General features: G+C 45.4%; 1 protein-coding gene and 1 non-coding gene across 2 annotated transcripts; both read left to right on the top strand.

The window, feature by feature from the left end:
• Positions 1–5,519: 5,519 nt before the first annotated feature.
• trnai-uau (transfer RNA isoleucine (anticodon UAU)) lies at positions 5,520–5,615 on the top strand. The gene is made up of 2 exons: positions 5,520–5,557; positions 5,580–5,615. It is a non-coding gene; the product is annotated as a tRNA-Ile (tRNA).
• A 2,230-nt stretch (positions 5,616–7,845) lies between these two features.
• Positions 7,846–13,846, top strand: LOC132455607 (basic salivary proline-rich protein 1-like). The gene is made up of 8 exons (XM_060049499.1): positions 7,846–8,872; positions 9,920–10,024; positions 10,154–10,520; positions 10,793–10,996; positions 11,356–11,571; positions 11,945–12,148; positions 12,316–12,531; positions 12,747–13,846. The coding sequence occupies exons 1-8, from the start codon at positions 8,765–8,767 to the stop codon at positions 13,133–13,135; spliced, it is 1,809 nt and encodes a 602-aa protein (XP_059905482.1). The 5' UTR covers positions 7,846–8,764; the 3' UTR covers positions 13,136–13,846.
• Positions 13,847–19,868: the final 6,022 nt, after the last annotated feature.

Raw genomic sequence — 19,868 nt, 5'->3', positions numbered from 1 at the left:
AATGAAACAGAGGGGAATAGCGGTAGGCAAGATTTTTTTCCTAAAAGCTATTTCCAGCAAACAGCTTCAAAAACATGCTTTCTGGAACTCAAATACTATGTATACTTGTTGGGAAAACACCATAATATGTCTCCTTTAAAAATACTGTTTTAAAAGACTTACCAACTGTCCCCCTACCACCAGTAGGTCGATTATCGAATGCAATGCAAAAGGAAGGCAAAAATCACATACACTTTGTTGTTTGTGGCAGTTTGGTCAAATATAAGTTTATAATAGTGTGTAAAAAGTTTGGAATAGTTTGTAAAAACTATCCTGCTATACTAAAAAGTCCCAGCAGCTTTCTCAGCAGCACTTAAATCCTGCGATATCACGTGAGTCACGCGAGATCTCACACGGAGCATGACTCACATGTGCTTCTTCACTCACATGTGCAGTGCATCTTCCGGCAACAACCTGTCACGCGAGATTGTAGCCACATTTCCGAGAAAAAATATTTTGTCTGTAACTTACATGTGCAACTCCTTTCCTTTCCGTGTCAACACTCGTTAGATATTGTTCATAAATTTAAGTTATATAAATTATAAATTCCAAAACTTTCGGTACATTCGGTAATCGACTTGCATGGACTTCCATTAAACATGGACCTACCGGTAAGGCAAAGACTTGTAAAACAGTCTTTTTAAATAAACTCTAGTCTAGCTAAGTTGTTGCTTAGTTTTTTAGTCTGCATTTTGGCGCATGCAGCAGCACCTACCATTGTTCTTCCTGTTTTGATGATTGACACCAACACAATATTGTTCATTTAAACTATGTGTAACATTTAATGTAATACACAGGGCAGTGTTACATCAACTACAAGTTAGTGGCCAGAACTGTGTCCTGAAAAGTAGGCACCTTAATCTCCTGTTACTGAATTCCTGTATTTTTCGACACCACAATATCACAAAGGCAAGAGCATGTAAGCCATTTTTCCGTTATCGTCCTGCCCTAATGTGGAAATTAGGATTTGCGGATGTCGACTGTTGAATCTGCTCACCTTTTCTTAGAAGGTTGGGGATTTCCATCTTTGGATTCCGGATGTTGAGCCATGGACAAGTCAGTCTCCATGGAGACACAGCTGGGTCCAGGGCAGTCTGCTCTCTCCTGCTGGACTATTCTAGAAAAACAAGAAACAGGATTTATGGACGTTTGATGGATGCTGTATTTTATAATCTCTGATCAATCCTTACCTATTCTCAGTAGACTGATTTCCATCATTAACCTCGAGGGGTAAATCTGTACAGCAGTCACTCTTCATGGAGACACAGCTAGGTCCAGGGGAGTCTGCTCTCTCCTGCTGCTCTGGGCTTCAACACAACACAACACAACATACACACAGCTGTTACTCTAGTTAGACTATGTTAGACTAATGATGCAGTCATGATGTATCACTGCTGAGCTCTGAGAGGGACACCAGTCACAGACAGTGAGAGAAACTCTTCTTACCTCTTAGCTTTGCTCTGGCGGCCATTTTCCCCAGACAGAGTGGTTATAGAGGTAGGACCCCCCTCCTCTCTCTCCTCATCCATAGTAGACTGGAGACCTGGACACAAACACAACTCATCCATCACAAAACACATTTACATTTTTTAATTTAGCTGTTTATTTAGAGAGTAGATCATAGACCATCAATATGAACCCCACAACATAACCACAGAGACCTCAATACAGTACAGATGTGGACAGCAATTGAGAAGATTAAACAACTTGGAGACTGTAACTGTGCTTAAACTAATACAATTGACTTGAACTCATCGTAGTATAATTAAAAGTGATTATGTTTGAGTCAGTTTCCCACTGGAACAAAGTCTGAATTCTGTCACTTTACTGAACCACTGATTCCATATAAATAAACTAGTGAAGCTCAACACATCGATATGGTATCCTCTTATTATCATGATATAATCCTTTATCTAGCATCACGAGGAGGAGGCGTGGCCAATGAGTCTCTTTCTCTCCCTCTATGGCTCCAGCTTTGGTTTAAACCAGAGTCTAGACACGCAGGAACCTCCCTGGGAAAGTGGTACAGTCCTGCAACATGTTACTAGGAGGATTTATAAAACTATAAATCCCCAGTTGCTACGCACAAATATTTAACTTAACTATAAATATCATCGACTTTGCTCAGTTTTAAACATTGTGTAGCGTACTGGTAAACCAGCTCTAGATAAGGGCAAGTGCAGCCTTCCGTACAGTGGCAATACAATGTGCTTCTCATAAATAAAGCAAAAGGACAGTAGGTTATTTTAGATTCCCAAGAACTTTTAGATTTCCACATGAACAGTCGCTATCAGGAACGCGCATAAGCGTGAGCATCATCACTGGCGAGCCGTCTCGTTATCACCAGGACTAGAGCTGGCTCGGTCGCGAACAAATCATTAAGACGAATGAACCGAACTGGTTCCTCTCTCGTTCGTCTCGTTCGTCTCGTTCGTTCTCAGACTCGACTCCTCCCAGACCCACTAGTCGCTGACTCGCTGACAGGTCGTTCACTCACTGTGAGTGGTGAGGAGGGACCAACTGAGAGACGTCACGACTCACGAGAGCCAGCCAATCGTATGCTGTTCTAGGACTGAGTCTAGGACGCTCTCGTTGAATTTCAGCCAATGAGAGACAGAAATCAACCGGATCTTGGGGAAAAAACGAATGGGCTTAGTGAGCGAGCTATCTATTATTCCCATTGGCCATCTGTTGCATGGACGTATATAAGGGAAACAGGAAATTCCTGCGTTTCTCATTCCAGGGGTCACACAACCAGTACAACCGTCTCCCGTTCGGCTCTTCTCTAGCCCCACGTACGTTTTCCAAGTGCGTGGAGACGGCTCTCAGGCCGCTGCACGCAACAGGAACGAGAGTACTGTTCTACTTGGACGATCTGCTTTTGCTGGCTCGCTCCAAGGAGGAAGCAGCTATTCAGATAAAAAAAGCTGGTAATTGACCTGTCAAATTTAGGCTTCGCCATAAATTGGAAGAAAAGCTCCTCCCCCACACTCACACACACGCTGCTTGTTTATTAGTTTTCACACAAACTTTGAGTGACTCTTGAGTCAACAGTGAAGTAAATTATTTTAGGCGATGCTACTTCTGATGACATGTTTGAATGGTTTCTTCTCCACATAATGGACAACAGCATATAAGGTTTTATGAGTTTGTAGATAAGTTAAAGTCTACAAACATGGCCATTTCGCCATTTCCGCAAAAGCCAAGACAGACAAGGTTTACCTGGTTGAATTAAAACCTGTAGGCGTGGCTTACTTACCATTCCGCCAACTCCCAATGTAAACAGAATTCTTACCTGTGTTCGGGAGATGCTTCATGAACCACCTCCAGAACGCAAGCTTGTTTACCTTGTGTCTCTGTTATAATAAACCACGTGTTGAGCATTTACCACTCTCTGAGTCATACCTAGCCCGAGACGACCATACCACAAAGGATCAAATTAGTTTTTCATCAACAGCAGCCACATATTTTCCCACTGCTAGTATAGTTCTAGTATAGTTCTACCGCACTCTCTATCTACCTCTCTCTCTCCCTCCCCGTCTCTCTCCCTCCCCGTCTCTCTCTCTCTACCTGTCTCTCTCTCTACCTCCCCCCCTCTCTCTCTCCCTCTCTCCCCCCCTCTCTCTCTTCCTCTCTCTCTCTCTCCTCCTCTCTCTCTCTTCCTTCCCCTCTCTCTCTCTCTCTCTCTCTCTCTCTCTCCCTGTCTCTCTTTCTCTCTCTACCGTCTCTTTCTCTCTCTCCCTCCCCCCTCTCTCTCTCTCTCCCCCTTTCTCGCTCTCCCTCTCTCTCTCCCTCTCTCCCCCCTCTCTCTCTCCCTCTCTCCCCCCCTCTCTCTCTTCCTCTCTCTCTCTCTCTCTCCTCCTCTCTCTCTCTCTCCTCCTCTCTCTCTCTTCCTTCCCTCTCTCTCTCTCTCTCTCTCTCTCTCTCTCTCTCTCTCTCTCTCTCTCTCTCTCTCTCTCGAACTTGAAATTTAAATATCAGGCCATTCACAGGACTTCGGTCTCATCCTTTTCATTTTGAGTATCAAGACAAAATCACTTGAGTATTGAACTCAGTGTTGAATTTACCACAGGTTAGTAGAGCAACACTAACAGTGAAACATTAACTAACGTTGTATTCTCTAAAGTGAACTCATTATTATATACCGATAACCTAAAGACAATATAAACGGTAGAAAACTGGTTGTTCATTATTATATACCAGTACCCTAAAGACTATATATAAAAGGTAAACTGGTTGTTCATTACAAGGGCATAGGTTTGGTCTGAGCTTTGGTTGGGACACTACCCAGAACCCCCCCACACACACACACACACACACACACACACACACACACACACACACACACACACACACACACACACACACACACACACACACACACACACACACACACACACACACACACACACACACTCTAAATGAAATAACGTATGATGCACGCCTAACTTTAAAGGTCCCATGACATGCAGGTGTGGTGTGATTAGCCTGTGCGTGCGTGCGTGCGTGTGTCTGTTGGGTTATCTGGATTATAGGCAGTGTAGCAAGCAAGTGATAACCAGTGATAACCAGATAAGACAGTGAAAACCGCGAGCTGTTGACCATCATGGGAGAGAGGGTGATGGGGCCAAGGCCACGTCCCCTTGTCCCCACGCAAATCTACCCCCTTCATTATTATATACCAGTACCCTAAAGGCAATAAACGGTAGTAAACTGGTCGTTATTATATCTACCAGTAACCGAAAGACAATGAAAATGGTAGTGAACTGTCGGACTACCTTATTTTATCTTATCTTACCTTATCTATTCCGGGATTAAAATGTGTCCAAACGGTCTAAAGGGGATGTAGAGAAAGATCGCTCTTTATTGCGAAATACTGAGGTTCAGATAACTCACAGTAACCACCACCCCTCTTCGTGATAGCCAATCACAGCCTCGGATACCTCACAGGAACCCCCCCCCTCTCTCGGTGATAGCCAATCACAGCCTCGGATACCTCACAGGAACCACCCCATCTCTCAGTCCGAAGGGTGTTTTTCTGGTAAATCGAAAGTTTGAGAGCCTTCAGGAATACGCGCGCAAGCACACAGTGGGCCGATTCGATTACGCTGGAGAGGAAAACGCACGGCTATGGTCGTTCCAGCCTCACACAGTGCGAGGACGAGGGGAGGGAGAAACTGTCATCACATAACAACACAGAAACATGCTGGCTATATGGAGAAGGAAGAGGAAGAGATGATTTACAAAAGCTTGGCTTAAACCAACCCTTACTATGTTTGATTTGAGGCCTGAGTCCAAGAGATCCGATCATAGACTTGAACCAATAATAACAGATCATATTACACATTTAACATTTTAGATTTTGTCTTTGTGTAAAACCAAAGCTGTTGACAAAGCTGTTGACCTAGTAGGTTTTGGTTTTAGGTTTCGATTAACATCAAATTATGATTAAATCATCATCAAGTCTTTCTCAAATATCTGCTCCAGTGGCGCAATCGGTCAGCGCGCGGTACTTATAAGACAGTAACCTGCACAAAGACATGCCGAAGTTGTGAGTTCCAGCCTCACCTGGAGCAAGCTTTAGCATTGTTCATAGTTGAGGAATTGTATTTCGAGCAAGTGCCGTCTGATTGACAATCGCTTGGCTAAAAGAAGAGCATGTCAGAACCAAAGACAAAAGGGCAGGTTAAAAAATCCAAATGTTCTCTATGTTGAAGACAAAGTCTGTTGACTTAGTTATGGTTTTATCTTTAGTTTAACATCAAAGATTTTTTGAATCAGTGGTGCAATCTGTCAGCGCACGGTACTTATAAGACAGTATGCTGCACAGAATCATGCAGAGGTTGTGAGTTCGTAAGCCTGACCTGGAGAAAGTTTTACCTTTGTTGAAGATAGTTTAGGACTACTGGACTTCTTCTGTAAAGTAACAATGTTAAATGTGTAACATGACATAACATTTTTGGTTCAAGCCATGATTAGATCTCTTGGACTCTGCATGGCCTCAAATCGAACATCGACCAGACATAGTGAATGTTGGTTTAATCCAGGCTTCTGTCAATAAGACAGAATTTGTTCATGTGAACAGATTGTTACTTTACAGAAGAAGTCCAATAGTCCTATACAAAGCTAAAGCTTGCTCAGCAGGTGAGGCTTGAACTCACAACCTCGGCATGACTTGGTGCAGGTTACTGTCTTATAAGTACCAAGCGCTGACCGATTGTGCCACTGGAGCACTATCGGATGAACACTTGAAGATGATTTTACAATTTTCTAAACATTAAACCAAAACCAACTTGGTCAACAACTTTGGTTGTACACAAAGGCAAAACTGAAAATTATAATTGTGTTACATGATCTGATATTAAGGGTTCCAAGTCTATGATTAGATCTCTTGGACTCTGGCCTCAAATAAAGTGAGGATTGGTTTAAGAACAGTTTTTAAAATGAGACATAGTTTGCTGTTGTGAACAGATTGTAACTTTACACAAGTCCATTCGTCTTAACTATCGTCAAAGCTTAAGCTTGCATTGTAAATCAGACGGCACTTGCTGGAAATCCAACTCCTCAATGTTTAACAAAAAGCATTAAGCTTTATCCATGTGAGGCTCGACCTCACAACCTCGTCATGTCTTGGTGCAGGATACTGTCTTATAAGTACCACGCGCTGACCGAATACGCCAATGGAGAACTGTTTTGATGCTGGTTAAAAAGTGCAGATGACCTCGAGAAAAAGAACAACCTTGAAACAAAGGCTTTAGTATGCTAACTTGTCGCATAATACAACCCTTCGCCTAAGTGGAGTTGTGTTTATATACTATGAGTGAAAGTAAACAGAGTGTTCAACGAATAATTCACTCAAACGTGGACTACTCGGGAATGGCTGAACATACAGATGATCAACTCATATCACTGGAAACGTTTGGATGTACTGATCGTATTGATATCTGGCTTGTCATATTTGGACGACGAGGGATCTATGACGTTCTGTGCTGAGAAGTATGGATTGTGCAGACGGACGGCTGATGCATCCGGATAAAAGTTAACTTCTCTAGTTTCATGTGATATGTGTACGTTGTCTGTGTGGTGTCTAATTGATAAGCAATTAAGCTGAGAACAAAGGAAGACCCTAGGTGTCGTTCTAAGAGGCGGTTCTAGGACAGCTGGGTTGGGTGCAGGGGGGGCCAGAGGGGGAACAATCCTCTGACTAGGAGGGGCCATGGCCCTCACTGCCCCCCCCCCCCCGCCCCGCGCGCCCCTGCGGAGAACTATGTCCAGTCAATGCCAGCTCGATTAATAGAGCGCAACAGTGTGGTTCCGGAAGTAAAAGTCCCATTCATTTTCATCATGGAGGTTTTGGATTAAAAGCCTTAATGTCGTAACCACCATGTGTGTGTGTGTGTGTGTGGTTTACCTACAACCAGCAACAGGACGTCAACGGATCGTTCCACATCAAAGACCAAGGCACGGACCAGAGGAATGACAGCACCCTGACAGGTTTCTCTGAAACACATGCACACACAAACACGCACACACACACACACACACACTCACTGTATGTGTGTGTGTGTGTGTGTGTGTGTGTGTGTGTGTGTGTGTGTGTGACACACAGACACTGACTCTAGCTTGCACACATGGTGACGCACACACACACACACACACACACACACACACACACTGACTCTAGCTTGCACATATGGTGACACACACACACACACACTGAGTGACACACATACACAGACACTGACTCTAGCTCACGCACAGTGACACACACACACGCACACACACACAAACACAGAGACAAAGAGATAGAGAGGACAGAGACAAGTGAGAGAGGGTAGGCACAGCGATAAAAAAATCTGGGTGTTGATGAGATAAAAAATATGCAACCACCGTATCCATATTTTAACACCAACCAGACAAACACGTCTGCTTTTAGTGAGTCAGGGCTAAAAATACTGACATAATTAAATTGACCATTAGGGGGCAACAAAAGTCTGGTTCCTCACTGCGAGCCAATGGCCACTTGCGGCGCACGAAGGGCCCCTGCTAATAGCATACCAGACCCTTCACACCTTCACATTACCTGGTGATAAACACGCATGATATGGGCTGTGGACCACACAGGACGTGTGCGTTTGTGTGTGTGTGTGTGTGTGTGTGTGTGTGTGTGTGTGTGTGTGTGTGTCTGCTCCAGGTGATCTACAAGAATGACGCTCTCAAACTTGTGTTTGAATATCAAGAGTTGATCAAAGACAAACGAATAGCCTGACTAGTCTTTCTTGACCCCACTGTGAGTGTTAATGCAAATGTTTGGGTATAAAACATATATAGACTTGGAAACAGCTGATGGACTTGGGAGAACAAATTTAAAATGGTGACTTTGTGAACACAAGTGTGTTTTTGTCAACTTTTTGTATTAAAGTAATGTTCTTATTTCAGTGGTTTCCATTTGAGTTATTAAAAGGCCTATTCTGTAGATTGCAATAAAAACAAATCCAGTTGCCTGCGACGACGAATCAACATCAGGTACCACCTCTGATGTCACAAAGATGTCACAAAGGTCTCAAAGATGTCACAAAGGCCGGTCGGAACCCGACGGGCCTTTGTGACATCACGGCCTCTATATAAGTCCCCGTTCCTCGGTCCAGTCCTCAGTGGTGATCAGAGAGCGACGAAGAGCAGCCAAATCAATAACCAGTGACAGCAACAATCTGAGAGATCCACGATGGGGAAGAACAGACGCATCAAGAGGCAGGAAGGAGACCAGGAGAGAGACCAGGAGACCCTGAGTGGGGACTCCTCGTCGTCCCCCGGAGGACAGCGTCCGGCACAGGTGAGGAAGGAGAGGACACGCACGCCGACCGCACACGCACACTTTGAGTCTGCCGACGCACATTTGTATTCTGTAAAAACTTGTGGTTGAACGTGATTATATTAAGTTAGGGTCCAACTGACTTTCTTTAAAGAAGTGCAGGCAACACACACCCACACACATACACAAACACACACACACACACACACACACCCACGCACACGATTGAACAAATTTAATATCAGTAAGTTATAAAAAATACATATGATATATAATATATATATATAATATATAAATACGTTTATGCATGTTTTTCTTGAACTTATTCTATTGGAAAATACATCAAAATTATTGATTTATGCTCAGCATATTTTTGACATTTCCAAAAGAATGTATACCCAAACATTCCGTCCCCGTGACGACATCACCGCGGCGCCTCTGGCCAGCGGAACGCGGTGGCCCTCTGACATCACGGGGCCACGATCCTCTATATAAGATAATAATAATAACCTTTATTTATGAAGTGCTTTTCTACACAGAGCTACAAAGTGCTTTACAGATAAAAAGAAAGAAAGCAAAACAACCAAACATAAATTAATTTCTAAGAATAATTGTATCACAGGTCTTTTTTTTTTTTTTTTTTACAATTATAAAACAAAAAATACAATAAATGAAAAGTGTACCAGGCAAAACATAGAAAATAAGAATTAACTTGAATAAACTCTTTAAAGGCTTTGCGGTACAGGTGAGTCTTAAGGAGGGACTTAAAAGATGTCACAGAATCAGCTAACCTTATTTGCTCAGGCAATGCATTCCAAAGCTTTGGGGCCAACACAGAAAAAGACGCGTCCCCTTTAGCAGCTAGCCGGGACTCAGGAAGAGTGAGTCAAATACAAGTCACCGCTCCTCAGCGCCGTGCTCAGTGGTGATCAGAGAGCGGAGCGAAGAGCGCTACCTGGTGATCAGAGAGCGAGCACAGCGGCCAGTGAGCCAAGTTAGCAAAGAGCGAGGGAACGATGGAGAAGAGAGTGGCGCGGAAACATTAACGGTGACGATCTCCTCCGACAGGAGGAAGAGGCCACCCCCGATCCGGACTCCTCCTCCCCCTCTCCGGACCCCCCCCCGCCCCGTCAGGTCTCCACCTCGTCTCGAAACAAAGAACGTCTGAGACAGGTGAGGAAGGAGAGGACACCAACACGGACACGGAGCGACTGAGGCGTCTTTGTGTTTCCTGTCGTGGGTCTTCAGTGTCGGTTCGTGTTTGACCCGAAGAGTTCCTGATGCCGTGTGTTTGTGTCCTAGGTGGTGAACAGATGGTTGGAGACCAATGAGGAGGAGGATGACCCGGACCAAGGCCAGACCCCCCTGGACCAAGACCAGACCGCCCCGGACCAGGGCCAGACCGCCCCGGACCAGGGCCAGACCGCCCCGGACCAGGGCCAGACCGCCCCGGACGAAGGCCAGACCACCCCGGACCAGGGCCAGACCGCCCCGGACCAGGGCCAGACCACCCCGGACGAAACCCAGACCGCCCCGGACCAGGGCCAGACCGCCCCGGACCAGGGCCAGACCGCCCCGGACCAGGGCCAGACCGCACCGGACGAAACCCAGACCGCCCCGGACGAAACCCAGACCGCCCCGGACCAAGACCAGACCGCCGATGAACCTGGTGAGTTCGGGCATTGTTGTTTTTACCTGCTTGCGTGTGTGCGTGTGTGTGTTTACCTGCTTGTATGTGTGTGCATGTGTGCGTGCGTGCGTGTGCATATGTGCGTGCATGCGTGTAAGTGTGTGTGCGTGTTATACGTCAGAATAATCACAAAACACTGACTGAGCGACTCTCACACTCAGCGTCACTAACACAGACCCCATAGCAGCAACAAACACACAGCAGCCACTATGGTCGTCACTAAACACAGTTCTGTCGTTCATTTCTGACAGAACCCCAACGCCAGGGAGAAGGCTCAGGCCCTTTCGTGGCCTGGCTGCATCAGACCGCAGACGGGCCCCCCAGGAAGGACCTGGCCCAGGTCGTGGGGAACCTTAAGGTCCGGGTGAAGGGGGTCAGGAAGCTGAGGGTGGAAACAGAAACCATGGACCCAGGCCAGACCGCCGAGGACCCAAACCAGCTCCCCAATGTGCCTGGTGAGCTGGCTGCATTGTGTTTACCTGCTTGTGTGTGTGTGTTTACCTGCTTGTGTGTGTGTTTACCTGCTTGTGTGTGTGTGTGTTTACCTGCTTGTGTGTGTGTTTACCTGCTTGTGTGTGTGTTTACCTGCTTGTGTGTGTGTGTTTACCTGCTTGTGTGTGTGTTTACCTGCTTGTGTGTGTGTGTTTACCTGCTTGTGTGTTTACCTGCTTGTGTGTGTGTGTTTACCTGCTTGTGTGTGTGTGTTTACCTGCTTGTGTGTGTGTTTACCTGCTTGTGTGTGTGTTTACCTGCTTGTGTGTGTGTTTACCTGCTTGTGTGTGTGTGTTTACCTGCTTGTGTGTGTGTTTACCAGACAGCCCCCCCACAAAGCCCCTGGCCCAGGTCATGGGGAACCTGAGGTTCGGGCTGAAGGGCTTCCAAAAGCTGAGGGTTAAACCAGCATCCACCTCCCGGCTTGATGAGGAGAAGCCTTTGGGCCAACCTTCAGGCCGGAGCCCCTTGCCTGGCCAGACCGCCCCGGACCGAGGCCAGACCGCCCCGGACCCAAGCCAGATCCCCGAGGAACCTGGTGAGTTTGCGCATTGTTGTTTTTACCTGTTTGTCTGTGTGTTTACCTGCTTGCGTCTGTGAGTGTGTGTGTGTGTGTGTGTGGCTGTTGTAGGTGTGTGTGTGTAGCTGCTTGTATGTGTGTGCGTGCAACTGCTTGTATGTGCGAGCATGTGTGTGTGTTTGCACACGTGTGTGCGTGTGCATGTGTGGGTGTGCATGTGTGCGTGCGTGCGTGCAAGTGTGTGTGCGTGTTATACGTCAGAATAATCACAAAACACTGACTGAGCGACTCTCACACTCAGCGTCACTAACACAGACCCCATAGCAGCAACAAACACACAGCAGCCACTATGGTCGTCACTAAACACAGTTCTGTCGTTCATTTCTGACAGAACCCCAACACCAGGGAGAAGGCTCAGGCCCTTTCGTGGCCTGGCTGCATCAGACCGCAGACGGGCCCCCCAGGAAGGACCTGGCCCAGGTCATGGGGAACCTGAAGGTCCGGGTGAAGGGGGTCAGGAAGCTGAGGGCGGAAAGAGAAACCATGGACCCAGGCCAGACTGCCCAGGACCCAAACCAGCTCCCCAATGTGCCTGGTGAGCTGGCTGCATTGTGTTTACCTGCTTGTGTGTGTGTTCACCTGCTTGTGTGTGTGTTTACCTGCTTGTGTGTGTGTGTTTACCTGCTTGTGTGTGTGTTTACCTGCTTGTGTGTGTTTAACTGCTTGTGTGTGTGTTTACCTGCTTGTGTGTGTGTTTACCAGACAGCCCCCCCACAAAGGCCCTGGCCCAGGTCATGGGGAACCTTCGGTTCCGGGTGAAGGGCCTCAAAAAGAAGAGGGTTCAAGCACCAACCACCTCCCGGCTCGATGAGGAGAAGCCTTTGGGCCACCCATCAGGCCGGAGCCCCTTCCCTGGCCAGACCACCCCGGACCAAGGCCAGACCGCCCCGGACCCAAGCCAGATCCCTGAGGAACCTGGTGAGTTCGCTGCATTGTTGTTTTTACCTGCTTGTGTGTGTGTTTACCTGTGTGTGTCTACCTGCTTGTGTGTGTGTTTACCTGTGTGTGTGTGTGTGTGTGTGTGTGTGTGTGTGTGTGTGTGTGTGTGTGTGGTTTGCATTTATCTTTTGAGTTTTATACTTCACCATAATCACGAAACATTGACTGAGCGACTCTCTCACCGTCTCCGACAGCAGACAGGGCCCCGACAAAGGACCTGTCCCAGGTCTTGGGGAACGTGAGGGTCCGGGTGAGGGCACCAAGAAAGAAGAGGGTCAAAACTGATACCACCGCCCTGACGGAGCAGGAGGGGGAGAAGCCTTTGGGCCGCCCTTCACGCCAGAACCCCTTTAGGCGCATCAAGATGGCCTGGGCCGACCCAAAGGCCGTCATCACCACCGTCGCCCCCCCGAACACCCCTGAGCATCAGGATCTGGTCATCGAGGCCGAGGAGGAGGGGGAAGCCACAGCTCAGGTTGAGAGGACGGGCCTCAGGCCCCCCGTCAACAAGTGGCTGAACCGTAGAATGAAGGAAATGTCCACATTCGCGGCCCGGTTCCAGTGTGGGTCGTGTGTGCACTAAGAAAAAAAAAAAGAAAGAAAAAAAAATAGCATAAAAACAAAAAAAAAGATAAAATGTTTAACGGCGCCACTGTACAGACAAAGTATGCACGTCAAACATCTGATGGCGCCCGACCAAGTCCACATCGATGTGAAGTCACACAGGAGGGAAACCCCAGCTTTGTCTGAGCCCGGGTGAATTTAAACAAAGTAATGAAACATCTGATGGGACTCAACCAAGTCCTCATCGATGTTGCTTCACACTGAGGTGTGTCATACTTTGTTTAAATTCACCTACGCTAGGACAAAGCTGGGGTTTCACTCCAGTGGGTTGTCACATCGATGTGGACCTGGGCTGGTCTTATCCGATGTTTGACGTCCATACTTTGTCTGGGCCCAGGTGAATTGAAACAAAGTATGTACGTCAAACAACTGAAGTGACCCGACCAGGTCGACATCGATGTGACATCACACAGGAGTGAAACCCAAGCTTTGTCTGAGCCCGGGTGAATTTAAACAAAGTAGTCATCTGATGGGACTCAACCAAGTCCTCATCGGTGTAACATCACACTGAGGTGTGTAATACTTTGTTTAAATTCACCTGCGCTTGGACCCAGCTGCGGTTTCCCTCCAGTGTGATGTCACATCGACGTGGACTTGGTCGGGTCCCATCCGATGTTGGACGTACATACTTTGTTTCAATTCGCCTGGGCCCAACTGCAATTCATGCATATGTATAATATATGTATAAACATTATCAAATAAAATGTTTGCCGAAATCTTCGTCCTCGTGTCTGTTTATAGGTGCATATGTATATCCATACTCAAAGGCAGACACACACTCTTTGACACACATGTGTCTTGTGTGAGCGTGCACACACACAACAACAGCAGGTGGTGGAAGAAGAACCTGAAAGCCATACTTGCGTAAAAGTACAGATATCTTCCCAGAAAAGGGCCCTGGTAAAAGTAAAAGGCCCCCAATAGAATACGACTTGAGTCAAAGTCTTCAAGTATCTGATATTAATTGCACTTAAGTATCAAAGGTCATTTACTGATAGTATATGTACTGAAGTATTAAAGGTAAAAGTACAATTAAATACTTCAACAAATGTTTAGTCAGTCGGATGGTCATTTCCTTGCTTTATTGGGCGTCACCCTAATTTAAATTAAGCTTCAAGCTTCAGCTTTGAAATTTCCCGAAGGGAAAACTCAGCACGATGAAAAATATCCCCCGCCATAATGAAGACATAAATAAATTAAAATAAAGTTAGTTTGAGAACAGAACAATATTCGTTCTTTTATTGTGCGGGGGAGTTTATAAACATAATATCAGGGTCCAAGTTAGGCCAACAACTCAAAAACGTGCACTGTGCACTCTGAAACTTATGGCAAAGCAAGGTCAAATATTGAACTGTCTGGCCAGGTGAGCATTAAATGAACAGGCGATCCAATTCAGGCCATGTGTGCCAGTATAATGTAATAAATAGACTATTAACCTTATAATTATGGGTCAAGGATGTGTTCGCCAGTAACTACGTAGAGGGCGAGAAGGTTAATTACTGCCGGTAATGGGAACAGGCAACTGGTGGGGTTCCACCTGTCGGCCGCTTGGGGGCAGTATATACTCGGAGATTTACTTCTAGAGATATATTTTTGGAATTAGAACATTGGTACTCATGAATAAATGCAAGCATAAAAGCAACTACGATTGGATTAGAAGAAAATATCGGTTTTTCAAACCAATGCAGTATAATTTAGGTTTATATAACCGTTATTTAAATAGTTTCGGTTTTACAGCAGATGAAGTTATGATTTTACCACACATTTGAGCAGCTGGTTTTATCTGAGACGAACATAGCAACCATAACCATTGTTTTAAAGAATCGTGCTTCACCCTTGGAATAAGGAAACTTAAATGTACAAGTTTTCAGACGTTAAACGTGCGTGCGTGCGTGTGCGTGCTTGTGATTGCATGTGTGAGTGCATGTGTACATTTGTGCATGATTGTGTGCCTGTGAGTGCGTGCGTGCGCGTGTGCATGCGTCTGAATTCTAGTCTGACTGAGTGATCTACTTCAATGTGTTCAGTGCTCGTCTATCAAGGCTGGATCTGTCATCTAGGAGTGCTATGAAGCAGCCCCAGCCTTATTAAAGCAAACGCTATTCTTCTTCCATAGTTTAGTCTGCTTTTCATGCAACAATACTTAAGGCTGAGTAAACACAGACCGGAGTGGGATCGGGAACCTCACTGCAGTGCAACTCAAAAACGAAATGTGCCAAGCCCGAAGCAGGGCCTGGAAACAGTCACACAACTAACAAGTTAAAACTACGATTATTGATTTGGTTTAAAGATTTTCTTTTGTTTCTCAGAAGAACAGCCAAGGTCGGTTTCACCCATCCATACTTTCTCTTTAACATAAATTAAAGGTGTAGTGTCTTAAATAGAGTGGCTTGATTGACTGATTGATAGCGGAGAGGACATAGCAGAACAGGAATATAATATTCATAACTGTTTTAATAAGGGTACAATCTTGTTCATTGTTTTTCCGTCACCTTAGAACCCGCCCTTTGTATCTACAAAAAGGGCGCGTTCTCTTTCACAGAGGCGGCCATGTTGTACCGCCATGTTTCTACACAGTAGCTTCTTCCAGGTCGTTGGAGAGGGAGGGGTGTGGGGGCGGGAATTCATTCAGTTGCAATCTGCAACCTCAACACTAGATGGAACCAAGTCCAACACACTGTACCTTTAAGCCGCAACGTCTAACGGTTCAATTGAAGAAATTGAACTGAAAATGTTGTTGATGAAAGTTCCAGACATGGAGTGTCATTTTAAATACATCAGTTCATCATTGGGTACGAGAAGCAAACGGTGCCCTTGCCTCCATTTGAGCAGAACAATTTTAAGCTTGTCGTATTGTTTTAGTTTGTTAACTCCGATCGCAATCTAGATCACAGTAGGGTATCCACTCCTGCAGCTCATTGACTTTAAAACGACACTCAACACCGTATTTACCGTTGTGTATTAGTTCACCCACTGAGCCAGTCGTTTAGCCTCCACTGGGGCACATATAGTCTGCACACAGCTTTGATTAAGTTTCGTGATTCTGAATTGATGACTTTGAATAATTAATTCACTTCCCTTCACCTCAGCTGTTTAGTGTACAATCATCTGGTGCACTTAGTGGAACATATCTCACGGCCGCTAACAGGCGTGGAAGGTGAGAACCAGCTCTGGCAGAACTCCAATTGGAACAAAGCACAAATCCAATCATGATTCGGAGTAAACGTGGTAGTCTGGCCATGGACTTTTTTTTTTTAAATTATTATTTGGATTATTTAAATTGGAATAGAGCTGAACTGAAGTGAGAATGGCTCAGGCGAAGAGGCAGCAGGAGAAAGGTACAGAGACTGTGTTTTTCATTTTAAAAGGATGCACTATATTTGCAGGATCATGTTTAAAAATTGAGCTTTTGCAGTGGCATACAAACAATCTATTTAGGTGTATTTGCTTCATCCCACAGCTTCCTGGAAACCAAATATTTCAGACGCAAACTATATGGAACGGCAGTTTGTCGTTGGAGAACTCTTGACCTCTGCGAACTCTGTCTGAATTTTGGATTGCGACAGCCTTTGCTCTGAAGATATCCTTCGAAAAAGGTTTCAAATTTCCCCAACACTTTCATACATATATATAAAAAAATAAAGTACCATTGAATAATGACATACATAATTCAACGTTCCTCTGCCACTTCTGACCTCCAAGAATAACCCTTGGGTTCATAACCCATGATGCATCATTCATAAACCTTGTTTCGGATGAGAAACACGACCACAACCGCACCTGGTAGGAAAAGGAAGAAACAAAAAACGATGCCTTCATTTGTGTTGATGATTTCTTTGACTTTATTTTTTGAGTCCACAGGACAAAAAGGGACTGGGTCTGGCCGTACCCTCGTAGTGGGTGTGTATGTCCAACACTTGCATTTTAAAAAGACTTTCAGACAGAGTGCAAAAAGGATACAGTACCAGCTTCGGGCTTTATATTGCTACAGAGAAAAAGGACAAATTTAAGGATGACATCGGAGAGACGTTGCAGTGAACTCAAGAGATAGAGAGGGGTTCGCAGATAAATCTATTTAAAATTTTGTAAATAAAATAGAACCGCTATATAGGCCGACATTAGCGACATTTTCACACCGGGCGCGAGCGAACGAAAGAAAGTCTAAAAAGCACAGAGCGTTCCCACGGTTCAATCACGTGTCCGTGGTCGTCTATAGACTTCGACGACGAGCATGAAAATAAAAATACAATGTTGACTGAGGTTTTTTTCTCTGTGAAATTATGCAAATCAACAGTGGGAAGCTACAAACAATATCATACAAAAAAAAAAACACCCGCTAAATCTCCGCCGGGGGCTACAAAAAACATAGCATATTTAGCATTTTCTTTTTGTTATCAACTGCTGTAAAGCACTTAAGCATACACCACCGAGAGGCACAATGACGAGTCAACATGTGGATGAAACAGGATGACTGGAATGTGTTTAAGAAGCACGTAAGATGACAGAACAGCGCTTTTCACTTTAGCATTGTAATGGCACTTAGCTTACCCCAAGGCTAAGGCTAACGCTAACATTAGCGCAAACACTCCCCCTCCCGCCTTCCGCCTTCCCAATCTAACTGGGGGATAACGTCTATTTTATGAATGCAAAGCTTCACATTTTGTTATATCATCCAGTCAACGTTCTTTCGTTCAACATTCCCACCATGAAAACCGTGAAATAGACTCGGCGAGTCGAGTTCAATAATGGCACACAAAAAACAATCCTTAACTGACAGTTAAAAAACTAAAAACTTTTGTCATTGTCAGTCCGATGTTTAAATTATTAAAAGGGGGGGAGATTAAGGTCACATTTCAAATGAGTTTTACATTTAGTACCACAGAGATAGGAAGACATATTAAACAAATGATCCCCTCTTGACTGTCTCTTGTACACAAGAGTTTCTCGGAAACGACGGACTGTCAAAAGATGCCTCAGGAGTCGAAATAAGGCATATTGACTCAATATGTGATTTTTTTCACATGGTCCTCAGCGAATTGGATGGTATAACTGGGACACTTTGACACTTGTTATAGTAGTGGTTGCGGCGGCCGGCCAAGAAGAGCTCACATCTCCAAGGAAAGAGAACATTCTAGCTGTTCTCATACTAGTTTCTATGGCAATGAAGAAACAAGACATAAATGAAAGAAAAAAACACTCCAAGCTTTGAGAAAATAGACCATTGCTAAATAATTTTCTTTTTGAATGTAGACCACTATGGAAATAAACTAAATAGTTTAAAGTTTGGATATTTAGTTTCAACCACAGGATAAGGCAGCCATGATTTTCACCTAGAAAGTATCAAAAGATCTCGCCCATAAAATCCTTGCCCATATTCCTACTGTATTACATCATGATTAACACAGGAAGCAGCCAACAAACACACACACGCACGCACACACACACACACACACACACACCCAGACACGATGTGACATCATACTATGACATCATGGACCACCCTGCTTTCTCTTAACAGCCACCACATTCACGTAGAAAGCATTCCTAGAGCGCCGTCACCTCAGTATATTAGAAACCAGGCTGTCCCACATGTACGTGTGCTACAAGCAAACCATAGCTATTCACCCCTGCACGAGAAAAAAAAAAAAAAAAAAACAGAAGAGAACGTTAAAATTTTAATTCTGAACACACAGAATGTTTATCCTGCTGATTATCTAGCGTCGGATACGAAAACTGAATCAAAGTAAAAAAAAAAATATTCAAATCGATAAAATAATTATTTTTATACGTTGTACCGCATCACACACGTGTCCTCGGCTTACGATTGGTCGGTGCCGCGTACCATACCGTTCTGATTGGTTGACGGGTCGACCCACTGAACGCCATCCAATCAAAGACTTGGGAGGAGTCAAGTCATAGTGCCTTCCAAGACCACAATTTCCGGGGTGGGGGGGGGGGGGGAGGAGGAGGGATGTCGGAGCGGTCGTGATCTATAGGTCCTTGCGTTCAGTTCCGTCATTTTGGGAAAAGTGGTCCGATGTTTAGTCCCCCGCTCCCAAAATGGCAGCTTCCTCTGTGGGCTGGATGATGGGGGAATCATGGAGATGATGTCGTGCCAGATTGCGACTTGTTTGGGCTCTTGAGATTCAAAATATACCAAAATAAAAGAGTTCAAACGACCGACTCGGACAGATCCAAAATGGCCAGACTCAAAGATCGCCCATGATGACTCTCTCTCTCTTTCTTGTTGGTCTCAAACCCCAAAACATCCGGGGGCCAATCAGGGGATCTCGTGAGGTTCCATTGCCTCCCCGTCAACCAAGAGCCCTTATATGGTCAAAAGGCCTTTCCTGTGGAGACATCCACAGGCTCCTCCCACTTTAGTCTTTTTTTCTCGTTTTTCGTTTCTTTACATTCGATGCACGCGGAGTCTCACTAGTCCGTCTCTATGACCGTGATTATCCAACTCATTCCTTTGTCACTCTCTTTCCTCCTTCTTGCGACCTACTTCCTGTCCGGGGTTGGGGATGGGGGGGGGGGGGGGGGGAGGGGGTTCACAGAGGGGTTAAAGGTCAGTGACCTTATTCTCGAGTGCGGCGGCGATCTGCTGTAGCCGCAGGGTCAGCTGTTTGCTCTGAGCCGCCGGGTCCTCGTCCAGCGACTGGATGATCTGGGGGGAGACGGGGGGAACG

The sequence above is a fragment of the Gadus macrocephalus genome, chromosome 4, assembly GCF_031168955.1.
Source record: "Gadus macrocephalus chromosome 4, ASM3116895v1".
Classification (NCBI taxonomy): Eukaryota; Metazoa; Chordata; class Actinopteri; order Gadiformes; family Gadidae; genus Gadus; species Gadus macrocephalus.
This window is presented reverse-complemented; position numbering and strand designations above follow the sequence as displayed.